The sequence below is a fragment of the Musa acuminata genome, chromosome BXJ3-11 (assembly GCF_036884655.1).
Source record: "Musa acuminata AAA Group cultivar baxijiao chromosome BXJ3-11, Cavendish_Baxijiao_AAA, whole genome shotgun sequence".
Classification (NCBI taxonomy): Eukaryota; Viridiplantae; Streptophyta; class Magnoliopsida; order Zingiberales; family Musaceae; genus Musa; species Musa acuminata.
In genome coordinates, this window is record NC_088359.1 from 5,932,680 (window position 1) to 5,958,021 (window position 25,342).

A 25,342-nucleotide genomic window follows, 5' to 3' on the forward strand; every position below is an offset into this window, starting at 1 on the left:
AGACCAGACGTTCTCCGTTTTGCTTTTATTATTTGAAGTAATAAAATGGCGGTCTTTTGACGTATCGATCCTTCTCCAAAAAGAATCACTTGTTATTTTGACCAATGCAACGGAGAAGCTTCAAGTTTTTGGTGATTAAACAAATATGATATTATAGATGACTGATTACCACTTCATCCCAAAATCTAAACTCAATCAATTTGGGTTTTACTAAAATCCATGAGATTTCTATATTTAAGAATTTTAGATACTTATTTAAGATTTCTCCCACCATTATTCAAAGCAGACAAAAAGATTTCCAGCAAACCATCGAATAACTCGTTCAACCTTGTCAACTTTGAACAAACAGCCGATGCTCGATATCTTCAGCGATCAAATGGGCCCAACAGAATTGCACAAAGCTTCAGTAACATGTTCAGAGCACAACGAGCTAGTTGAGAATGTAAACTACTTTATTAGATTTCGGTGTATGATCAACTCAACGGATACATCTTCATCTGTAGTTACAAATGAATGTTCTCCCGGACAACAGCATAATGAATTCCCTCGGCTACATCTTCGCCAGCAGTTACAAATGAATGGTTCATGCGTACAACACCATATGGGTTTCCCACGGCTTCAAGATCATTTATCGACATCTGGTATTTGTTAACTATGCACAGAAGAAAAACATTAATTCTGATACATCATCCATTGTGAAACCTTTTGGCGGAGTCTAGAAGCAATTGTGCTCGTCTGAAGCTCGGACATCGGTGGACTCTGAGTCCGTGCCATGTCTCGCTCGAGCCCCCTTGATCAACTTTGAGCTTTGCTAGCTGCTCGTGGAGTGATGCCATATTCAGAAGAGGGACAGTGGTCGGCCGTCCATGAGCACACTAAACATGAAAGCTTACTACATCAGGATACAAGGCAGACAATGTGACATCTAGATAACTTGTATAGGAAAAAAGGCCTAACCATGAGCTGCATCCTACATCAACTAATGAAAAGGTCTCGTGTGAGAGAAATCAGTTGCTTACCTGAAAACAAAGTGATGTCGCTTTCAGTTCTTCGACGATCAGAGAACATTCCGAAGGTAACAAGGAATCACCGAACATAATCGCACCTTCATTTTCAAAAAAGTAGAAAAATTGCAGTCAACATACAGGCTACTTGGACCAAGACCAATGCAAATATTTTTTTGGGTACAATCACATTCTGATGTCCCAAATCAAAGTTGAGACAGATAGAACATTCATACCTCTGCAGGCTTTGAAGTTAAGAATACGAAGAACAGAAGGCGGAAGAGTGGACGATCCATCAGTCTCAACAAGCTGGCAATTACAATAATAAATCAGAGAACAAAGGAACTCCATTTGATATTGATGTCACAACCACCACAATAATGTCTCAATAATTTGAGATCAATTACATGGATCTTTTCCTTTCTACTCAAGATAATATCTTTAGTTAACAAAAAACATTCACATCTCTTTTTACTGTTTATAGTAAAGTTGTCTTATATCTCGCTCTACCTTTTACACCACTAATACTAGTCGGCTTCCCCCGCATAACCACAAATCTACATGTCTCCTTTGAGCATGTCCCTATCATCTTCACACAATAATACCTCATTTTATTATCCATCAGAACTTAATTGTCCTGCATATACATATGAACATTTTTCATCTTAACCGCACAAACTTTATGTATATATTTTTACCATTCAACATTCAAATGCATGAAGTATGACTGAACTAACAATTATTTCATATAACTTTTCTTTTATCTAACAAGCATTCGATGATCACACAAAATACCCAACACTCCATCTTAACTTTGACAACCCAATTTTTATTCTGTGAATAATATTTTCATCAATCTCTGCCTATTTATTTTGCATCTTATTCTATCTTCAGCATTTCCAAAGTTCCATAGTAGGACACATTAGTTCAATTCCTTTATATTTAGACCAACTTCAAATATCTTATTCCTATAAATTGATATTAGAAAACTCTTTCTTTGTTCATTATACATCAAGTATCTTTTGATATCCATCTTTTATACACTTAATGTTACCTAAAGTTTTTATTTTTTCCTAGCTTTAGCAATCCAAAAAGATATTTCTCTTCATCCTTAACACAGATGACCATAAAAACTAACAAAATCCATATTGTACTATGAATTAGCATGAACTAATGGTGAAAATAGGGTGACAATGTTATATTTTGTAGCAGCAAATTCTCAAGCATAACTCTTGGTGCTCCAACATAATAATCCAGATAATAAAGTGTAAGTCAACGTAATTCTCCACCCACCTCTTAATAATCTGAATCCTATGTAATATATTTGTTTGAACACTTAAAGGGTTTCAAAACTTCTTTTAAAATAGATATCTGGTTTCAAATCTTCTTATAAAATAGATATCCAGAATACATTGATAACAAATCAGCAGGAATGAACAGCAAAAATTGTCACAACAATGAGTGGTGTTTATGCTTCTATAGACCTGATGATCACTGTGTTAGGCAGCAAAACCAACCTACTTCAGCATGTTCAACCAGAAGCACATCGTCAATTGAGCCAAATAATGCCATACTCCCATGGGAAATGTTTATTTGACCACCAAAACGGCGTCAAATGATTTAAAAATTATTCTGCCTCTTGGTATTCTGTTAACGTTTAATGTTTTTTTATGTTGTATAAGTATTGTCAAACAAAAATGAGAAAGCAATAAGGCGAATCTCCATTCTAAGTTTCAGTATATCTGAGAGCTAGTAATTCAGGAAAGCCATGCATTTCCTATGTTGAGTAAATTTAACCAACACCATGGATGTCATAACCAAGGTCTGAAATTTTGTATCGTACCGGAGTTTCGACAATCGTTCAGTATGGTACGAAACGGTATATCAAGCGGTATACCGAGCGGTATACCGTTCGGTATACCACTCGGTATATATATATATAATATATATATTATAACTCGGCGACGTCACCTCTCTCTTCTCCCAGGCGAGGCGACGTCACCTCGTTTATATTTATATAAAAAATTAATATATATATATATATAAGATTATATATATTTATATATATTTTTTATTTAAAAGGCGACGTCGCATCGCCTCGGCAACGTCGCCTTTTCCTTCCCCACGCAGGGCGACGTCGCCTCGTTTATATATATATATATATATATACAAGGTCCGCCATACCGTACCGTACCGGAGTTTCGACCCGGGCTCGGTACGGTACGGTACCGGTGTACCGGGCGGTACACCAGGGCATACCGAGCGATACACCTTGGTGTACCGATACTGTAGCAGTGCTACAGTACTGCACTGTAGCATTGTAGCGGTACAGGGTTGTCCGCGTACCGAGTACCTGGCGGACCGGTACGTACCGCCCGGTACGGCCGGTATGCTTTGGTACGGCAGACACTGTATATATATATCCGAAAAAGGCGACGTCGCCGAACGTCACCTTTTTCTAATATATATAAATATATATTATTTTATTATTATTTTTCGTTTCGCCCGGTAGCGGGCTGACACGGACTTAGCTGGTTTTGCCTAAGTCGTGCGGCACCCTTGCGTGTCCGTCCGCAAAGGTCAGCCTCCCCGAAGCCTCCCATTGTCCCTTAGGACCATCAAAAGAGAGAACGGGTTAGAGAGAACGCCTCAAACGAGATCCACAAGCAAACATGTCCGAAAAACACTTCATAGACAATGCAAATTACAAACAGACTTTACAAGCTCTGAACAGTGGCACAACAAAGGGTAAAATGGTCCATTACAGACCGAAAAGCTCTTGCACGTGTCCACATGACACAACCTTTATTTACAAGCCTAAAGAGGCCACCAACCCAACTAAAATGGGACTTATAAGCCTTCGGCTGCCCCTCTACATGTTTTACAAGGCATGAACATGCCAACAGACACGGACAGATATAAGCATTACATCAAACATCCTGTTTCAAAGTTTGTCCGTGACATTCTCCCCCACTTATCCCTTCGACGTCCTCGTCGAAGCCTTTGTGAACACTGCAACTCTTCGCCTTTGCTGAGTCTTCAATCTTCTGCTCCAGCTGCAATGCGCCTCCTGGCTCCCAGCTGCTCTCCGCTGCTGTTTTTGAGTAGTCGAACCTTTGATCCGCCATGCTTCTTCAACTCGCCAATGTCTCTGACTCTGGTGTGGGGTTGGTTGAGTTGTGTTGATCCTCGTTGATTCCTGCGGATCCACCAAATGAAGGAAAAGACCATCCTTACTGCGCCAGTCTCTCAAAATTTCCACATGCTGCTTGAACTGGGTGGATGCTTGTTGGAGCTTTAACGAGCATCGCCTCGCAAACTTCTGAAATTTTGGGTCCTTCCTCCACAAAATCTGCTCATTGACTCTTCTTTCAGTTAGTTGTCATATCCAAGTAGGTTCGCATCACTTCCGCTTTCGATTGGCATTTCGTTGGGAAATGAAGCGGACAATCTACTCTCAGTAGCACTGATCACCGTTGGTGAGGATTTGACAACTATTGTCTTCCATTATCTTCGAAGGGTCTTTGAACTTGTGCAGAGCTCCTCTGCTGGATAGATAAGAGAACTGGGGTACTCGGTTTCGCCCATTCTCTTAAGAGTTGAGAAGGCAAAGGTTACTTGACTTCGCCCGCCTCCTCGAGGTTGTACTTCATGCATCGAGCTGGTTACTGGCCTTCGCCTGCTCTTTGCTCACACTTCTGAAGCACTTGAAGTGTTTGCACTCCTTGCGTTGAGTTAGTTACTGTGATTCACCTTCTCAAAGCCATTGAACTTCTGGAATGCAGGAAGTTTCCACCCCAACTTGGAGTAATTCTCTAATAGATGAGGTCGCCTCTGGGATTGTACCGTCTTCTCCATCAACCCTGCCGCCTACTCCACTGAGTAGCAAAGGTACAGCACCGCGTACTGCTTGCTTCGTTCCTTGGTCGTGCACTCTTGCATGACCCGAAGTCCTTCACTTACGGCTATCTTGATGAGAAACTTGTTGACACCGGTCTTACGAAGTTTCTTGGCCTCTGCCCTTCAGCCTTGTCTCGGTACTTGGAGATTGCCTCTGCATACTCCACCTCCTCGGCCCCTTTCACGACCAAACGCTCTCCCTCCGTGAGAGCAAGGGATCAATGACTTTGACGGAAGTCCCGCCTCTGCGGTACCATGGCGCTGCCATGCCCATGGCCCTACTATCCGTCGCCTCGCATCTGAATCCCTTTTCTTCACGATCAGTAGAGATGTCTCCGTGGCACTCCTCTGAGTCCACCTCCATTCTAACTGATTGCTTGACTTTGGGTAGCTAAGTCCCTCTGGACTCATCGTCGCTTCCTCGCCCCTTTCGACCCCCTGCTTCAACACCTCTGTGTTCTCCAAGCAGTCTGTTTGGTCGATGGAAAGACAGACTGCACTCCCATGCATGGCCTCTGCCATCGCATTGTAGGGTTTGCACCGATTCTGTTCTCCATAGCTTCCTTGGTAGCAACGTTCGCTTACTCGGCCTTGTCCTCTGACTTGCCGGGCTCCCTTAAGCGAATATGAGCTCTGGAGCAGTCCAACTCTCCAGCTGCTTCGATCATACCTCTGCATGATCAAGTCCCTCCCATGGGACTCCCTGGTACTTGCATACGAACTTTTCCCTTGGTGGAACCCAGCCCCCATATGCTGATGACCAAGGTTTTCATCCGATGCAAAATTCGGTGCACGCCCGGAAGACCCGCCTCTGCGGTACCATGGCCTTCACTCCTTGAATCCATAGCCCTTCTTGCCGTCGTGTTGTTCACCAAAGCGGAGCTCCCAGTAGCTCCCGATCATACCTCCATATGATCACATCCCTCACGGGACAAGGTCGTGTGTATCGCATTGCCATCGAACTGTTCCACCACGATCCGCTGCACCATGTCGCCTCCTGGTGACATCTCCATTGCATTCTGATCCTTGTGGAATAAACTCGAATTGTGAACCCTCCGCTGTGTGGCCTCTGCCAATACATCGCAGGGTCTCCTCCACCTTCGATTTTGTTCGCTCCTTTGGCAATCGATCTTCATCCACCCACTCTTGGGTCACACCTAGATGAAGCACCGCTCTAGGACAGTCCGTCGCCTAGTAGCTCCCGAAGTCCACTGACTTCACTGTAATTTGTGCACCATTGTCTGGATCCTGGGTCTCTGCCCCTACCAGCACAATTTCCGCTGCGCACCGCTTCCTTCATAGCAACTCGAATGGCAACACTGTGGCATATTCTTCAAGAGTACCCGCCTCTGCGTCCTCTTGCCCCGTGCTAAGGCCTTCTGAACCCAACTTCGCCTCCGCAAATTGAGTCGCCTTAGTTCCTCCATCAAATGCTTCTCCGAGATAAGGTGCATGTGCCCCGAAGCTCCCTTCGTCTTTGGCACCATGCAAGATGAGTCCACTCCGTCAGAATGAAGGACCCATGGAACAACATGATCCTGCTCTTGCCTCTGCAAGAGCTCATGTCCTTGACCTCTGTCTAAGAAAAGCACTGTGCCTCTGCTCCATGTTCCAACTTCTTTGCTGGCTCCCTTCATGCGGCTTGGGTACTTCACCAAGTTACACCCAAGTTGCTCGCTCCTCGTTGTTGCATTGAGTCGATGGTGGCCCTCGTGCCCACCATTCCACGGGTCAGCCCTCCCTTGAGTCCGATCTCATATCGACTCCAAGTGTGCCTTCATTTGTGTTGCTCCAGGTCGCTCCCCCACTTGATCTCGCAATGCATCCACCAATGCATTCTCTCGAGCGAGATCATGCGGCAACTCCTCGCTGCTTGCTCGGTCCATTGAGCTTCGTGGAGTTGTTGTTTGTGAGGTACTCCTCCTCAACATGTGAAGTCCGTCTCACATGATTCTCCCTCTGGAGTTCCGAGACTTATCCCTCCTGGATAACTATCCCGTTGGAGCAACATCTCTCTTCGTTTCGGAGACCACCATCCCCTTGGACTACTCCGATCTGCTAAACAAACTGTGCATTGTTCTGCCTCCTGCAAACGCACTTGCTAGATTGCGACTCCCCGTCAATACAGCCCCCACTGCACCCCTCGAGGTCTAGCAACATGCTGAACTCATTGCACACTTCAGCCGCCTACGGACGTATCCTTCACATGCCGAAGAGAAAGTTTCAATGCTCCATGGCGCCGAGTCTCGGCCGCCTTGGGATGGCCACGGACATTCCATCGTCCGCATACAAGCCCCTGCATGAGTACCAAATTCTTCGAGTTAGCAATTCCTCTCACCTCTGTGAGCTTTGGCCTAACTCTTTTGGTCGTTGAGCAACTCATTCCACCTTGGATGGTCTCATTCTTGCCAAGCGCCTCGCTTGCCTAGAGCACCATCAAGTATAGTTGTCAACGTCGAGCCGTAGCTCAAACTCAGCCATCCCAACCTTTGTGCGCTCCAAATTCTTCCAAGCTTGCCTGTTCTCGTGGTGCCTCTTGCGCGAAGGGTTGGCCATTCCTGTGAATGCCAATCTCAGATGCCCGCTCCTCTGAGCGACTCTTTTCCCTACATCTCCATGCCCGTTTTCCCCCAAACGGTCGCGCGTGTGCTGACTGCCCTCAACGCAGCCCCGCTAGGTCCCCCACGTTTGCATGCTAAGTGTTTCTATGAGTGCTTGTCCCGCTCTGATACCATATGACACGGACTTAGCTGGTTTTGCCTAAGTCGTGCGGCACCCTTGCGTGTCCGTCCGCAAAGGTCAGCCTCCCCGAAGCCTCCCATTGTCCCTTAGGACCATCAAAAGAGAGAACGGGTTAGAGAGAACGCCTCAAACGAGATCCACAAGCAAACATGTCCGAAAAACACTTCATAGACAATGCAAATTACAAACAGACTTTACAAGCTCTGAACAGTGGCACAACAAAGGGTAAAATGGTCCATTACAGACCGAAAAGCTCTTGCACGTGTCCACATGACACAACCTTTATTTACAAGCCTAAAGAGGCCACCAACCCAACTAAAATGGGACTTATAAGCCTTCGGCTGCCCCTCTACATGTTTTACAAGGCATGAACATGCCAACAGACACGGACAGATATAAGCATTACATCAAACATCCTGTTTCAAAGTTTGTCCGTGACAGGGCGGTCTGCGTATCAGTATGCTGTCGGACCAGTATATACTGTCCGTACCAGGCGGTATCATTCGGTATTGCCTTCCTTGGTCATAACAAAGTTTTACAAATGGTAAAGTTGCTAGTGATGCTTATATAGTCAATTCTAGCAAAGCACTTCCACATGAAAAGCATGAAAAAAATTCATATCTCAAACTCAATAGTCAGATTGTCGATTGAATTGCTGATCTCTGTATAAAACTATCCCAAAATGTAGATCCCAGGTATATATATATATATATATATATATATATATATATATATATATATATATATATATATATATATATATATATACACACATATATATATATATACACACACATGCACACACACATACATACATACATACATAAGTTGAAACAATTGACAACTTCTTCCCTAAAGATAAATATATATGCGATAGTCAAACTAAATTTCTATTCAAATGAATGATAAAAATATGTTCTGCTATAATTTGCTAGGTCTTGCTATAAGTTTATAAAACAATAACCAGTAAATTTCTTCAATCCCTACAAGGATAGAACCATTTTTGCCTCTAATACAATCTACTTTAAGCTTTACTAGCACTATATGCCAAGAAGTCATATAAAATATTAAATAACAACTTTACTTCTTGAATGAGAATGTGAATAATTATAAACAACAAATATTAGTAGTACCTGCTGGATAAATTCAAGTAGATCTTTGTCATTTAAATTGATACCTAAAATACAAGGTACCTGCATGACAATTTTGAGAATACGGAATACTATTTTAGGAAAGTATAAACAAAACTAAAGACGCTGACATTCTGCAATAGAATAGAAGAAGCAATATATGGTTTGCAAAATAATAATTCCACAATAGAGACTGTAAATTAATCAATGCCAAGTATAGTGCAATCCCATAACTAAATTGACACTGGAAAGCTCAATAAAAACAACCACATTTATGACAGACATGATTAATAGAAAAAAATATCTAGAGAAACTAATTAGTTGGTTGTTGTCTACATTGAATGTGCCTATATGTGTAGAATCCTATCAGTGAAAATGAACAACTATCTCAACTTTAAGTTTTGACTTCTTAGCTAATTGAGAACTACTCTTCTTAACATTTAATATATACATACATATATACATATATACATACATACATATATATATATACATATATACATACATATATACATACATATACATATATACATACATATATACATACATATATACACAATGATTTTAATTTCAAATGATACCACCAATACTGGGCGGTACGTATCGGTCCCCCAGCAGACCGATACGCGGACCGCCTGCTACCGAGCGGTACCGTCGATTGGGGTTGTTTCCGCCCCGTTACCACCCGAAATTGATCGGTAACGGTCGATTTCGACCATCGCCGCCCACTACCAAGCTGTATTAGCCAAGAGAGAAGGAAGAAGAGGGAGAAGAAAAGGGAGAACCTAAAGATCCGGCGCCGCCCTCCCTTGCCGAACGCCGTAGATGAGATGTCACTTCCTCCTTGTCTAAGGCAATGAGGCCTCGGCGTCGTCGGCGACTTCTCTCCTCATCCGCACAGGGAGAAGAAGCCTCGGCGACATCGTCGAGGCTTCGCAAGGAGAATGTTCGGTTTCTTCTCCTTGCATGGGGAGAAAAAATGAGGCGACGTCATCTCAACAACGTTGCCCTTTTTTATTATTTTTTAACATATATATATACCGATTCTTCTCATCGGTTTCTTCTCCCCGCATGGGGAGAAGAAACGAGGCGACGCCGCCTCGACAATGTCGCATTATTATTATTATTATTATTATTATTATTATTATTATTATTATTATTATTATTATTATTATTATTATTATTATTATTATTATTATTATTATTATTATTATTATTATTATTATTATTATTATTATTATTATTATTATTATTATTATTATTATTATTATTATTATTATTATTATTATTATTATTATTATTATTATTATTATTATTATTATTATTATTATTATTATTATTATTATTATTATTATTATTATTATTATTATTATTATTATTATTATTATTATTATTATTATTATTATTATTATTATTATTATTATTATTATTATTATTATTATTATTATTATTATTATTATTATTATTATTATTATTATTATTATTATTATTATTATTATTATTATTATTATTATTATTATTATTATTATTATTATTATTATTATTATTATTATTATTATTATTATTATTATTATTATTATTATTATTATTATTATTATTATTATTATTATTATTATTATTCTTATTCTTATTCTTATTCTTATTCTTATTCTTATTCTTATTCTTATTCTTATTATTATTATTATTATTATTATTATTATTATTATTATTCTTCTTCTTCTTCTTCTTCTTCTTCTTCTTCTTCTTCTTCTTCTTCTTCTTCTTCTTCTTCTTATTATTATTCTTCTTCTTCTTCTTCTTCTTCTTCTTCTTCTTCGATGTACCGATCGGTACGCTCGTACCATACCGTACCGAGCTGAGATCTAAACTCCGGTATAGTACGAAATTATAATCCTTGTATATATACATATATATGTGTGTATATATATATATATATATATATATATATATATAAAGAGAGAGAGAGAACCCTATATCATAACAAAGATCAGAGAATCACTCAATCTAAGCAAGTCAGCTCCCTAAACCAAAAAAAATAGACAGACATAATATTCCTTCCAAAGACTCACCTTAACAAAATCTTTCCAAAAACTAAAGAACTTTCTTTCAGTCTATCATATTTCATTCATTATATATATGGAATAACTCATGGGACACCACACATTTGAAGATACAAGAGCAAACATGTTAGTCATGAAGTAAATGAGCTTTATGTTAAGTAAAACAACACCTTAATAGTCTCAAAATCTGATCCATGATAAAAGATAAATAAGCCATACACCAGAAGCTGGAACCTGTTGCTCATGTTGATTGGCTTGTATTAAAGCTCACCAAGATATATTGCATTAAGTTAGCATGAATTACTGATCTCAAAGTAAATTTCTTATTTATTTTATGTGTCATTACACATAAAACTTTGACTGCAAAGATACAGGCAGCAGAAAGGATTTAGACAATTCTACGGAAAATTTATAACAGTACTCAATTACATGTAGGTTATTTTCAGATAGAAATTTGGATGCATTCACAGACATGCATAAGACAGAGGAAGGCTACTCACAGCAACAAGAATAACACCAGACGAATGCCTTCTAAGAAGGTTTAAGTTCCTGAAAGAACAATACATAAAAAAAAAATCAACTAACCATAATGAAGTATTGCAACAAACTCACACAATTCAACCTGTTTGGAAATTGAGGGAAATATCCTAGGAGGTAGAACTATGTACATTTCCTGAATGATCCCTAAACTATAGAGCCAAATTCACCTAGAATCCTAAGCTTCAATATGTGTCGTTGTCATCCTCAACCTATCTAAGTTGTCAAAATCAAGCCTTGTTGTCATTGTTCATCAAGAATATTTGATGATCAGATATCAGGTTGGGGTGACTTCTTACATGGCCAAAAATCCATCACATAAAACCTGTAATGATAAATCATTCAGCCCAAATTGATTGTACCAATAAGACAGCATTTCTGTCATCATGTTTATATAATGGCTGCATGATTGGACATTTTGACCAATTAGTATCACACGAACCAGACAGAAAAAGAGAGGATGAGTTGAAGGAGACAGCAATGCATGAGGAAATGGTAGTGACACAGTGGAGGAAGACGAGGGGAAAGAGAGCTTGATAGAAATAGAGAAACAAAGAGAAGAAAAGAAAAGAAAGGCAACAGATAATTGTCAAAAGTTTAAACAAAAAAAACCAGCATTGACATTGATGGTGGTAGGTTTACCACTCAGTTCAGCTTGATACCAGTTTGCTTACCACCTGATGAGCCCAATACTGAGTTTACCATGTAGTGAGTTTGGTTTCAACCAGTAAATCATGTTCTATGCTTCATCTGGACAGGTGTGTACTAGTCCAATGGCCTGTCAGATCAATGGCATGGACAGCAGCATATGCCTCTCAACATTGTCTATACTAAGCTCTTAAAGAAAAGGGTAAGCTAGCATGTAACAGACTTATAGCGATCTGGTCGGGGACTGACACGGATCTAGTACCCAAAATGTCAAACTTTGCAATAAATATTGGTCCATATTCTGAGGAACTTTTTCTAAAAATTGTTTTTCTTTTATTTGCTCATTTTACAATGAACCCATAATTGTAAACATCTTGTTTGATATTGTTTTTTGTTTAGCATTATAAAAAATGTTGTTCTAACCTACATCTCTTATCATATGTTCCTGCAATTTTCTTTGAACTTTTGGACATTATGATGTTTAAATAACTTGATTTTTGATGATCAGATACATTTTTTATGAATAAGTTAGTGATATGCACCGAAAATTATTTTTATGGCAGTAACTACATACTTTAACTAAATGTCAAAGCTTGTCACACAAGGTATTACATATTTCAAAAAATCTTGTAACATCAATATTTAACAATATAGACATATCTATGCCATGTAATATGTGTATCCTACATTTGTGACAATGCTTCGTAGGCGAAAACATTATCAAGATTTCATGAGAACAAGCAAAAGAGATTTGAGAATGAACTAATCCTATGAAGTTTATAAAAGTTAAATGATCATATAAAATAAGAGCGTTTGAATTTTAGCTTATTCAGGAATGTAAATTTTTATTCTCCGTCAAGCAAGGATCCATCCCTTCAAGTTCCAGAAGAAAACATTTTCTATTTTCATTTTATGCACTAACACAAGGAAATAACTGTAGATAATGGATTCCTACTTGTTAAATAAATTTTGGGATGCACTATGAATGTTGAAGATCCAGCCCCAATTCTGTATCTTCTCCGAATACTTTTGTAACAGCTGAAATCCCATTTCAGGAAGAACCTGTCATTAACAGACAAAGAAAGTAATTGGTTTACCAGAGAATTTAATAAGAGAGAGCCTCACAAAATAAAGCAAAAGGAGTATCAACAAGACTAAAAAAAATGCTGACTTACCAACTCCTGCTCTGATTCCAGATAAGTAACTCTTCTGCCTTCACCAGACACAACCTGTGATTGTGATTCATCCATCAATACAAGATCACGAATCACAGCATGTACCTTCTTTTTGACCTTTTTCTTTAAATATTTAGAGCTTTATCCTAATATGGTATTTAATATGTACCTGCCGGCGCAGTTCTTCCACACGAATTCGTTCATCTGCTGCATGCTGAAAAATATGGTATAATAATTAGGTAAATGCATGCAAAATTAACCAACATATGACTTCACACCAAATAAAGAGCCTCTGGAGTCTGGACATTTAAATTCATTGACATGAATCTGGCACATACGACTCGGTAATCACTACATAGAAAATCAGGTTCAACAGGTCCTAAATCACATTAGATGCTTGCCCCATGCATTTTGGCAGCTCCTATATTATATTAGATGCTTCATTCAAGTTGCACGATATTTCATATGTGATGATTAAATCAACAAATTTTCTGACAGACCACCTGTAATCCATCGTGCACAAGCCTATAAATTCCAAATTGGATAACAGTTCTCTGATGTCAGCAAGCTGCTGATACAAACCATCTGAATCAGTGGAGTTCAAACACACACATGCATAAAGTCTGTGATAGGCCAGTTTGTGGTAGTTCAGAAAGTAATATATTGCTTTGATATATATGAGACTAGGTATGTTTAAGGCATTTGGATGACGTAGATTAAGGCATGATCTATCCAACTTACTGGGGTAGTAGGGGCATTGGGATAAGTCATGGTAGTCTTATATCAGAGTACATGTAGGAAATGCAAATATGTAAATCAATAGGTCTGCTAAAAATGGACCATCTGATTGCGTTACAAGTGGCATATTACAGCATGAAGCCATTGCCATAGTGTTGTGTATCTCATGCCAACTACTAGGGTTTTATAGCTTATTAACAAGTCAGCATCGAGCCTAAGTGAGGAAGATTATAACACCCAGATTACTGCCTCCAAGGATTCAAGTGCTAATTAAACTCAGGATGTTAGTTGATTATCAAAACAATGCATTCCTTGTCCTGCTGGCATATCACAGACATAGTTTTGCAAGCCAAACTGTATGGTTTTCCTTTATTAACCTGAACAAAAGAACCAACTGAAGAATGGAACAAAGCAAAGGTTGCAATGCCACCTGGTACAGTATGGTGCAGACGGTATTTACCAGTCCGACAACTTACCGGTATGTAGACCAAGGTGAACTGGGTGGTACACCTGGTACAAGGCCCATAACATCCGGTACAGTGCTTGTACCACTCAGTATAACTAATATAGGGCATATCATCTGGTACAAGGCTTATACCACCTGATACAAATGGTATATGTCCTGTAACGGGCAGTTCTTTTTGTTGTTTTTTTGGTATTTTTACAGTCTTGTTTTGAAACTCAGTACATACCAGTGTATCGACACTTGGGATACCATACCAGTCCAAACCTTAACTGGTACAGTGATACACAAATTGCGAACCTTGGAACAAAGTAGAAGAACTTTGACTGTTCCCAAGTTCACATACAAAAGGTACATGTGGCAACAAAAGATTCGCAAAAACTACATAACAACACAAAAAAGTCCCTGAGCACCTCATTGGTGCTGACGAAACAACAGGCTAACATCATTGGTGCTGACAAAACAAAGAGAGAGAATACAAATGGCAAACATTTACAGAAACTCAAGCAATTTTCTAGTCATCTGTTCACATCTTCCGATCTCTGAGCACCTGTCTACCAAGACAACCATCTCCTCCTTTCTCTTTTTCCTCTCTCATGTTGTGCAAACCCTAGATGAAGCCCTGTGTGATTTTTCTCACCCTCAAAGAATACCGATAGATCAAAAATAAAGGACTGAATCAGTCCTTTAATAAAGGATAAGTTCAGTCCTTCATCCTAAATGACCAGTATGGTCCTGAAGCAAGCCACTCCTGTTAGAGACGGGCCTGAGACAAATCCACAATGATTGGCCCACTATGAGCCTGCACCTATTACGGACCTAAATAGGGGCTAGGCAGGGCACCATTCATCTTTCATCCCACTCTAATAAAACAAGATGTTTCAAGCGAGAATTAGGATTTCACACAAAACATAAATTAGATTAACTAAAAGACTAGATGGATCAAGCACTTAAGAATTTTCGATCATGTGGCTTAATGTCCATTGTATCCAACTATCCAAGTTGTTCTATAAAATTGAATTGTTATAATATCAGAGGGGACCTAAACCCACAAATATATGGATTAGTCGATCCGATAGCAAAGAGATACCTATGAATGATGAAAGAGATATGTCGTGACATGAACGACAAATACTGATCCCTTATTTTTCAAGCAAGTTCAGGTGTTTGTCACATTTAGTTCAACATTTGCCCAACCCATGTACTCCTGCTGATCTATGAGAATCTTTATAATAGCATATTGTAGACAAGCACAAAAATACAAGAAAAACGAAAAAAATCAAAATGCTTTAACATACTACTCAATAGTACCTGACATACTACTCAATATGCAGTCATATCTTAGACCAGCAAAAGCATCCATGTTATGTCTATTGTTGCAGGTTAGAGTAAGTTCACATGAAAAGCTTTAGCATTCAACAACAACACAATCAAAATGCATACAACAATTAAGCCAGCAAGAGAATGAGCATAGAGGAAGTGACTAGTGAGAAAAAAAGATGATAAAAGCACACCAACAAGTGATGTTCAGACTTCAGAAAAAACATACAGCAATTGGATGCTTTAACAAAGATGCTTTTTTAAAAGCAACACTTTTGTGTTTTGAATTAGAATAAAATTTTAAATTACAGATCAATAGCATCATGTAATTAGGAATATTCTCAACCTTAAATCTGCCAACAATGGTACGTCAGTAGACTCTTAACATTTTAAATAATCAAGACAACTATCATCATGGAAATTGTTAACAGAATGTGCACAAGAAAATAACAAGTTCCTTCACCATAGATTAAGAGAAGGTGTGAAATGAATACCTGATCAATGATCATCAGTCTTCCATTTGCCATCACTGGAATAAATTTCTTGTCCACCTGATAGAGAACCCTGGCATTGTGAAGGCAGTCCTTATTGATTAATTCAGGCACTAATGAGTCACCAGAGATATGTAAAAGCCCAGAAGATATATCGAGTATATCATTGGTCTGTTCCACAGGCTTGTGTAAAATGTCTTCATCCTATGAAAATAAGCAAAAGAAAGGTCATTCCTCACAGATATGTAGTGTAATCATTCCTCACAAACTGAGAATTGACATAGTAGAGATTCTCAACTTTAGTCTGCGGAATACCAAAGCGCCACTTGGCAAGTCCAGATGCTGAATATTCTGGAACATCATCAATTGCATCAGCTTGGCCATAGTGTCTTTTGTCAAAGGCACTTGGTTTTTCATTACTCGGTTCTCTAGTTAAAAGAACAAAATTGTTTAAAATCAATAACAACCACTAAGTGCCAAACAATGAAACAGGCAACAAGGAAGCTACATCATATATGGCTGGAAATCCTCAGAAGGGACGGGCTGCGAACATGGCTGAGATGCATTAGGTTGTAGCATGTTATCCAATAAGCACACAGCCTCTGCAAGACATAGAAAAAGGATATTAGAGATGACTGAACAAGAACAGAATCTCTATAATACACGAATGCAAGCAGTATCAAAAGACCAAATTATAGACAGGAGTCACAACTCACAGGACAATATGTAAAACAGCCAACAGACCTGATAAGTCTTTGGAGACTGCAGAACTAGAATTCTTTGCAGCTACAGAAGTCAGACAACCACACAACACAGAGAATTTGGACTTTCCTTTGTAAAATGGAGGAGCTGACTGACTTCTTGACCTTTCCTTGTAGATTAAAGGCAATTGTTGACTTTGAAATTCCTTCTCATTCCATAGGCTTCCAACCACCACATTATCCTTTTCTATAGTGAGCAATTTGGGGTTGAAAATTTTCTCAGTAACACTGATATCCAAAATGTCTGAAGGAAACAAGCTTATTTGATCATTAATCTTACTAGATGCGCAAACATTTTCAAAGGCCACCTCATCTGAAGGGTCACTAATGTGTGTATTACTTATGGGATGTAAAGAGCAATTATCATCCAAGTTGTTCGCTGGATATATCATGCTGGGAGGTTCCCAAGTGGACCAGTGTTGAGTAGGGCTAAGATATTCATCCTTAACTTTTGTTATTCCAAGAGGCCAAGTTCCATCACCTTCTACAGACATCAATTTTTCTTCTGAGATACTCCTATTTGCAGGATCAAAAATAGTTCTAAGAGATCTAGCGTGCCATGCACATGGGTAAGGAGATCCACATCTGGAGCTAGCTTCCCAATCTTGTAGGCAACTATCAAGCCTTTTATCTTTGCTTGAACAACCTTGATCAAGAGAACAAGGATCAACCAAATCAATTGATGATACATCTAAATGCTTAGTTGTCCGGCATTTTCTAATTACACCAATTGAATGCATCGAGGCATCAAATGATTCTTGAGTATATGTATCCCTAGTGTCTAAATTCTCAGTACTGTAATCAGCATCCATGAGATCAATATTATCATGAAGAAAAAAGTCGCTTCCTGACTGACCAATCCTAACATCATAACCACTGCATCTTGAGTAGTATGCTGAGTCACAGTTATCATTTTTTATTAGAGAACAGCTGCTAGCACCTGATTTGCTGAGCTTTTTCAGGAAAGGTGATGAAAATTCAACTTCGTGGTCATTTATCATGACACCATGAAAATCAAGGGCATTGGTAGTCTTAACTGCTTCCCTACTCAAATTTCCAACTCTTTCTGGACACTTGATTTTCCATTTAGAGCCTAAAATATTATGCTTTTTGCCAAATTGAGGTACAGGATCCAGAATAACATGATTTTGCGGCAGAAAATAATCACCAGCATTCTCATAATGATCAATGTCTAAACAACTCATGTGATCAGGACTGGACTCAAGCAAATGCCCTGCATCATTTGCAGAACAACGGAGAGAATTATATTCCCTAAAATAATAATCGTCAGCATTATCATAATGATCAATGTCTAAACAACTCATGTTATCAGGACTGGACCCAAGCAAATGCACTGTATCATTTGCAGAACAACGGAGAAAATTATATTCCCCAAAATAATCAGTGTCAGTTTGGCATGGTTCAAGATTCATAAAAAATCCATGCAAATCTCTCTTTGATCTTCCTTGATCTTGAGCAGCATAAGTATCCTCTGATGCCAAATCTAGCGGAGTGGTCATCGGTATATGAAGAGAGTTCCGGTGTAACTGATTATTGCTGCTTCTCTTTGTAATATTAGAGCTCTTTACAAGATCTCTTGTGGAAGTTTCTGTGAGAAGTAATTCATAAACCTAGTTAAAAAAATATACTCCAAAATCAGCTATATAAATTTCTACTGTTTATATAGCTGATGTTGAAATAAAGGTTTACTGTTGAAATCACATCATCAAGATCCTTCAAAGAACAAAATCTTATTATGATGTAACACCAATACCTTCCTTCTGTGCTTCACTTTTCCTAAGTGCACCAATTTTCTGGGAACTTCCTACAGATAAACACAACATAATACAGCTTTAGGCTGAAAAAGAAGTAACAAGCATACTATCTTCTTCAACCTTATGAACTATTATGACTGAGAGTTTGACCTTGCAACGATGGTGCCAGATGTTGCTGCCAAGATTGCCTGACAGCTCGTTCAAAGAAAGTTAAGACAGTATCCCAGTCCTAAAGGGAAAGAGCAAGACCTAAATGTGTGCTCCATAAATAAGGCACAAAGTACATGATACAGTAGTCTAAAACGAGCAAAATATTGAAAAGAAATCCTAGATAAACAGAATTAGCAATGTCTACAATTAAGCAGCTCATACAAACTTAAATATTTCTTTAGCCCAAAAAAATGGTCATAAGAGAGTTGAGGGATTTCTGTTCCACGTTAAAACCTTTCTGAAGGATGAACTGACATTCTCAGGTTATCCAAGAAGAAGAATTTGACTTTTATTATTTTTCCCGATGTGATGATAAAGAAAAGATAATAAAAATTTGTTTTCCTATTTGAAGTTTTTTTTATTATACTACATTCTCAAAGACAACCTGAAATATCACCTTGCACCATTAGTGGATAACTTCAACATGGAAAAAGTGAAGACATACAATTACAGGCATTCTTCCCCATGAATCTCACATGAAAAAAGAAATTAAGTGCTTTAATGCAATATTCTGTCTTGGTTGATAAAACAAAATAAACCTTCTTATAGTCACAGACAGTACTTCAAAAAGTACAAAACATAGCAAGTTGTTTGCTCCATATATGTGCAAACCTTTCTGCCAGATGTGCCAAGGTTGCAGGGTGAGACACCTTGTCCAATTGAACTATTCAACATTAAAACAAGATTTCAGCTCTATAGCCTAAAAATTTTTATACTGGCCAGTACAACCAACCTACGCATTTCAGGCAATCCAGTCCGGTCTAATAAAAAAATTTAAAAAAATTTAAAAAAATTGAACTGCCGACATTTTGGCCAGTCCAGTCCGGTCTAATTAAGAAAAAAGAAAAGATTCCATGGACCCTCGCTGTTGTCGGTCGCTGCAAAATCTCCCCTCTTCTTGCCGTCATCCACTGCTGGCACCACCTAAGTCCCTCTTCTCACTGCCTCTCACTACCTTCTACCGCTGCCTACCTCCCCTCTTCTCACTGCATCCAACTGACCTCACTTCCCTCTCACAACCTCAAATATGCTTCTTCCTCTTCTCCTCCTCCTCCTCCTCTTCCTCTTCCTCTTCCTCTTCTTCCTTCCTCTTCCTCCACCATCTCCTCTTCTTCCTTTCTCTTCCTCCACCATCTCCTCCTCTTCCTTCCTCTTCATCTTCCTCCACTGCCTCCTCTTCTTCCTTCCTCCTCTACCTCCACCACACCCTCAACTTCCTCTTCCTCTTCCTTCTTCCTTCCTCCTCCTCTTCCTCCATTGACATATGTTCCTTCCTCTTCTCCTTCTTTCTCTTTGAGCATTCAGTACATACCAGTATATGAGTGTTGATACACTGGTACCGGTCAGTATGTATCAGACTAATCAGGGATCGGTACAGTACTCCTATGTGACATTGCAGTCTTTAAACCATACAACATGAAATCTTCTTAAAACCCTATGGGTTAAGTCCTCAGCCTTCAGATATGAATTTAAAGACTGAAAATTCAGCACTCTTCTTAAAGCTTTAGTGGCAAAGCAGAGGGCACATGAACGAGAAAGTGTGCTCAGTGGCAGAATGACCAACAAATTTGAACTGAAGAATGCAGAGAAGATGGGGTATATTTGGAGAAGCGTTCTTTTAATTACTAGATTGGAGGATACCAGAGGAAAGTTGCTCTAACGAGATAAGTTTCTAGAGGGAAAGTCCCTAATTTTTTATGAATACTTCCAAGGCATCAGACAACAGATGATGAGGGGAAGACCTTAAGATGCAAGAACTCTTAACTGCACCATTATTCACCAAAGAACATGGGATGCAATGGTAAAAGCTCAACCAACTCAAAAGGTTGCATCCGACCAACATTAAAGTCATTAAAACTTAAAAGGACCTCACGTGGAATATTGCATCGGAGATGCACTACGTGAGCCAAGTGAAGGGGCAAACGAAACGGAGGCCAAAAACAAAGGCCAGCTCAACAAGCTCAAAGAGGGCTCAAATGGAGAAAGTGATGACAGATCATCACATGGATCTCACATGGAACAATGCATAGGGATGCATGGCAAGGTCAAGACGAAGAAAATACCAAAGGAAATGCCAAAGACAAAGGCACGAATCAACAAAGATGAAGGGACATATTGAACTAATGCATATGCACATCAAACTCAACGGAGAATTGACCCATGCAACAGTTGAATGCCAAGGCCATCATTATCTCGACACAAATCAAGAGAAGCAACTTGGATTGGACTCAGTAAAGAGCCTGAGCCACATGGAGTTGACTTGAACCGAAACTTAGCACAAGAGCACCAACTTCATGGCGCATTCCTTGGATGGAGATCAAGGGAACACTAGCATAAGCAAGAGAGGAATAACACCTTAGTTCCCTCATTCAAATGAGTGATGATTCATGATTTGACGCGAATGGTAACATGATTGAAAATAACCTCGAGGGACAGGCACGCACCTAAACTGGACAATGCCATTATACAGGAACCAAGGTGAGCAAGCCTGACTCAAATTGCAGGGGCAAAGTTGGAGACATTGTGGGGCAAGAGTCAGCAAAGGTGAATTCCAATAAGGGTTGGTCCATATATGATTCAACCTCGGACTGAAAAAGTCCAATCACTATGAATACCAAAGGTGTTTTAAACCTCGATACAAAAGACAATGATGCCTACTTTATGCCAACCATAAGATGATAATTCTGCTAATGGTTTTAGTATATTATAGTTGCTTGGATAAAATTTGATACATGAAGAGTTGATCATGTAACAAACAGCTAGAGTAAAGCCAAAAACCCATAAAGCCAAAGATCCATTAGATACAATGTAAATTTTGATCATAGAATCTAGAGATGGACAAGGATCTAAGAAATTTTTAAATATACTACACGATAAATTTGAACATTTATGTGCTCAAACCACAAGAAAATAAAAGCATAAGTGCATAACTATACAAAGAGCTAACACCTTGAATTCAATAATTGTCTTAGAAGGTTCGAAATGCAGGTCATAAAGAGAAGTAGGGCAGTGTAGGTTAAGTATAAATGCTGGATTAGCTTGAATTTTGTGTCTCTTTCCACCTTGGATCTCGGGGTCAACTGCATGGAGAGCCAAAGAACACAGAACACTTGATGCCAGATTATTGAGCAAATTATGAATTGGACCCTTGCTGATAAACCTCAAGTTAACATCTGAAGGGAATTAAGGCGACAACACCAAGGCATGAAGAGATTAACGGAACCAAAGTTAAAAAAGGATACAGAGATATTGGAGAGCCTGCATAATAGAGAATTGTTTTGTCAGGCACACATACAAATAAGTTGCATGTTTACAGTTTTGTGTTTTCTTGCACTAAATATGCACCTTTGTAGGGCAAACATCACCCGGTCCAGAAATGTATCCAGAAAGCATCAGCATGTCATCAGAGAAAACTATTTCGTGAAGAGAATCAGAAACCTCATTACTAAACATATTAGAAACAAAAGGCAAAGGAGATGAAGACGGTGTTGTGCAGATCAGCTCCTCCTCGCTGCTTTCAAAGGTAGAATGTTGTCAATAACTAGTTAGAAGAGTCTAAATGATGTAAAGAGCTCAAAGAACTCACCTATCAATATCAACTAGCTTGAATGAAACTTGTGAGTGAACTAAAGCAGCTCGCAAAACAACTTTCTTCACACAATAAAGCACTTTTTTGGAGCTTTATAAACAAATCAAAAAAAAATATTATGTTAGTGTAAACACCATGAACTTGCAAAATGAGAAGCACTTAATTTAAGCAACAAAGAGTGTAAATAAAGGGAAAAACCTAGACTGCATGTATCTCCTCCTGACAGGTTGATTGTAAAATAAATCTCGAACAATAACTGCAAGATATGAACCTTAATTCTGTGAAATCATTGTCCGGATAACAAATATATATAAGTACTTTGTTTCATGCTAAGTCATAATGCACCATGCGGCATATAACTCATATATGAAAAATTAATTCATATAAACGGTAAAGCAGCTTATACAAATTAATTACTTATATCTGCTTGATTAAAAAGGAAATATAAAGAAAGCAACTAAGGAGCTACCCCTAGCCTTTCGGGACCAAACAAGGGTGGTTATAAGTTCAGGTCAGTTCTCAACCCTTTCCAACCTGAAACTGTACTGCACAATATGAACTTTAGAACTTCAATGAATTCTTCTGCTCTAGAACTGATCTCCAAAGATTATCCAAGAAAGTAAAGTATTTTACAAGTTAGTTTAATCTAATAAATAAAATAACTTATTGCATCTACAGGGTTATATATAATTTTAAACACTGTAGATATGACAATGAACCTTAACTATCTAATTTGTTAAACTGACATTATCAAAGATTTCTTGATGGTCTCTTGTGAATCCTTATAAGTGAAAGGTTCAGCTACCTGGTTGAACATTTTTCGCATGTTCAGTCATAGCCAAACTAAGGAACATGAATATGAAGTTGCTATATATTAGCTTAATGTCACATTAATAGAAAATTTTTAATCTCGTACCATACTGATGTATCGAGCTTTGTTCGATATAGTATGGTACAACGTACCAAGTGGTACACCAAGGCATACCGAGTGATACGCCTAAAAAAAGCATAAAACCCTTCAAAAATATCTAAAAATAGAAATTGATCCCATGACCCAAAACCGACATCATTCCAAAAGAAACCCCAACCCTATCTTTAACCTCTTACTATTCATCTCGGTAAAAATGAGCGACGACGAACAACCATCCTCAGTCACCGGAACGGGGCGGTTTACAAAGGCAGCACCGAGTCGAGTTCCATCATCCGATGGTGTCGTTACGACGAGGGTTGCAACGAGACTAGAAGCAAAGGAGTTGAGGTCAGAGGAAGGCAGCTTCTTCTTCCGCGAGGGCTTTTTCAAGCGGCCACGGTTCTTGACGACGAGGTTGACAAGGGAGGTCGGGAAGCCGGTCTGGACGACGAGCGAGCCACCTTGCTTGGGAGGCCAGAGTTCAGCGAGGAGCCAAGACACTCCACCGCCCCTGCTGCCGCCACCGCTCGCCCGGAACTTCTTCCACGGGTTCGGCATCGAGCCAATCGACGATCATGGAGGGGGCAAAGAATCGGCGATCTAATCTCCAATAAAGGATCACATGCTTTATTGAACTCGTTACCGCCCGATATCAACCAATACAAGTCGATAACAGTCGAAATTTCGACCATTACCGCCTGATACAACCCTGTATCGCCCGATACGAGGCCAAAAGGCTGATACCACCCGATAGCGAGCGGTCCGCGTGCCGATCTACTAGCGGACTGGTATATACCGCTAGCATCGAAAGGTATGGTACGGTTTTGCAAACCTTTATAGAACCAAATGCAAGATGGGAAGAAGTGAACTTGTAACATTTGAACTGATCACTTACTAGACGATGAGTTTTGAGCTGAAATAGACGATTTTGACACCAATATTAATGCATTCAACTTAAGGTCTCTATTTAATTTATAAGACTTAAATGTATATTTTCCACAAGTTCTCCATCTTCCTAGGTCATTCCCTCCCCTCTGTAGCAGATCTTAGTTGAAACTGACAGCCATTCTCTGGAGATCTTTTTAGAACCACTTTAAGTGATGTTCCTTTCATCTAATCTTCAGGTGGTGTCATATCCAACTCAGAACCTCAAATGAAACAATCTCTTCCTTTATTGAACACTTAACAAGTTAACATAATCACAAGGCTTAGAATAGTTAAACTGACACCAGAAAATTGCAACTTTTGGACAAAGTAGAATAGAAAACTCCGGAAGTTGCTCTTACTAATAACTATAGATAAAGAAATTGTGAAAACTGAAAACAATCAGAACTTTGGTTGCACTGAATTAAATTTGTGGATTGTGCACCACTCATGCACCAAGTTCATTTTTCCATCACTTCACAATGCACAAATGAGCATGAAACCTTGTGATTCTTTATATGTATGTACTTAAAGAGGGGTCTAGAAAAAATTCACTGGGTTGGCTGAATTGGATCATTACTTCCAACTGATTGATGGGGCCTTGGTGCACCCAAGTTTAACATATCCAAATGTCCTATCATTTTGAACATAGCATCTAGCAATGCAGAACAAGCCACACACGAGGAAATCACCTTCACTAACTGATCATCACTAGAATTTCTTCTGGTGTTCAGGCAGTTGTGAAAATAGTATGTTAGTAGTTCAGAACCATGAGAACATCATTCAGTGTCATGTGAGAAGCAAAAGAAACTGAAACAGCATATTAGACATTCACAAGTAAGCAGAACAATTGGAAAATTTTATTCAAGACTTAAAAGTATAAAACAATTGGTGGTCCATTAATATCTACAAGAAAGACAGAAAACCAAAGCGAGCAAATATTTTCTTGGAATATCTCCAAAATG

General features: G+C 38.9%; 1 protein-coding gene across 1 annotated transcript in view; it reads right to left on the reverse strand.

Annotated features, from left to right (window-relative positions):
* Positions 1 to 431: 431 nt before the first annotated feature.
* Positions 432 to 25,342, reverse strand: part of LOC135653109 (DNA mismatch repair protein MLH3-like) — a 45,784-nt gene continuing 20,873 nt past the window's right edge. The window contains exons 7-25 of the mRNA XM_065174602.1: positions 22,742 to 22,799; positions 22,541 to 22,633; positions 22,300 to 22,465; positions 22,197 to 22,212; positions 21,904 to 22,127; positions 18,895 to 18,973; positions 18,744 to 18,794; positions 16,953 to 18,578; positions 16,717 to 16,810; positions 16,506 to 16,636; positions 16,212 to 16,414; positions 13,366 to 13,410; positions 13,197 to 13,250; positions 12,977 to 13,083; positions 11,337 to 11,385; positions 8,780 to 8,839; positions 1,241 to 1,313; positions 1,020 to 1,105; positions 432 to 875 (exon numbers count right to left, since the gene is read on the reverse strand). Of these exons, the coding sequence (XP_065030674.1) occupies positions 687 to 875; positions 1,020 to 1,105; positions 1,241 to 1,313; positions 8,780 to 8,839; positions 11,337 to 11,385; positions 12,977 to 13,083; positions 13,197 to 13,250; positions 13,366 to 13,410; positions 16,212 to 16,414; positions 16,506 to 16,636; positions 16,717 to 16,810; positions 16,953 to 18,578; positions 18,744 to 18,794; positions 18,895 to 18,973; positions 21,904 to 22,127; positions 22,197 to 22,212; positions 22,300 to 22,465; positions 22,541 to 22,633; positions 22,742 to 22,799 (3,404 nt within the window). The 3' untranslated portion in view covers positions 432 to 686. The remainder of the gene's footprint in view (positions 876 to 1,019; positions 1,106 to 1,240; positions 1,314 to 8,779; positions 8,840 to 11,336; positions 11,386 to 12,976; positions 13,084 to 13,196; positions 13,251 to 13,365; positions 13,411 to 16,211; positions 16,415 to 16,505; positions 16,637 to 16,716; positions 16,811 to 16,952; positions 18,579 to 18,743; positions 18,795 to 18,894; positions 18,974 to 21,903; positions 22,128 to 22,196; positions 22,213 to 22,299; positions 22,466 to 22,540; positions 22,634 to 22,741; positions 22,800 to 25,342) is intronic.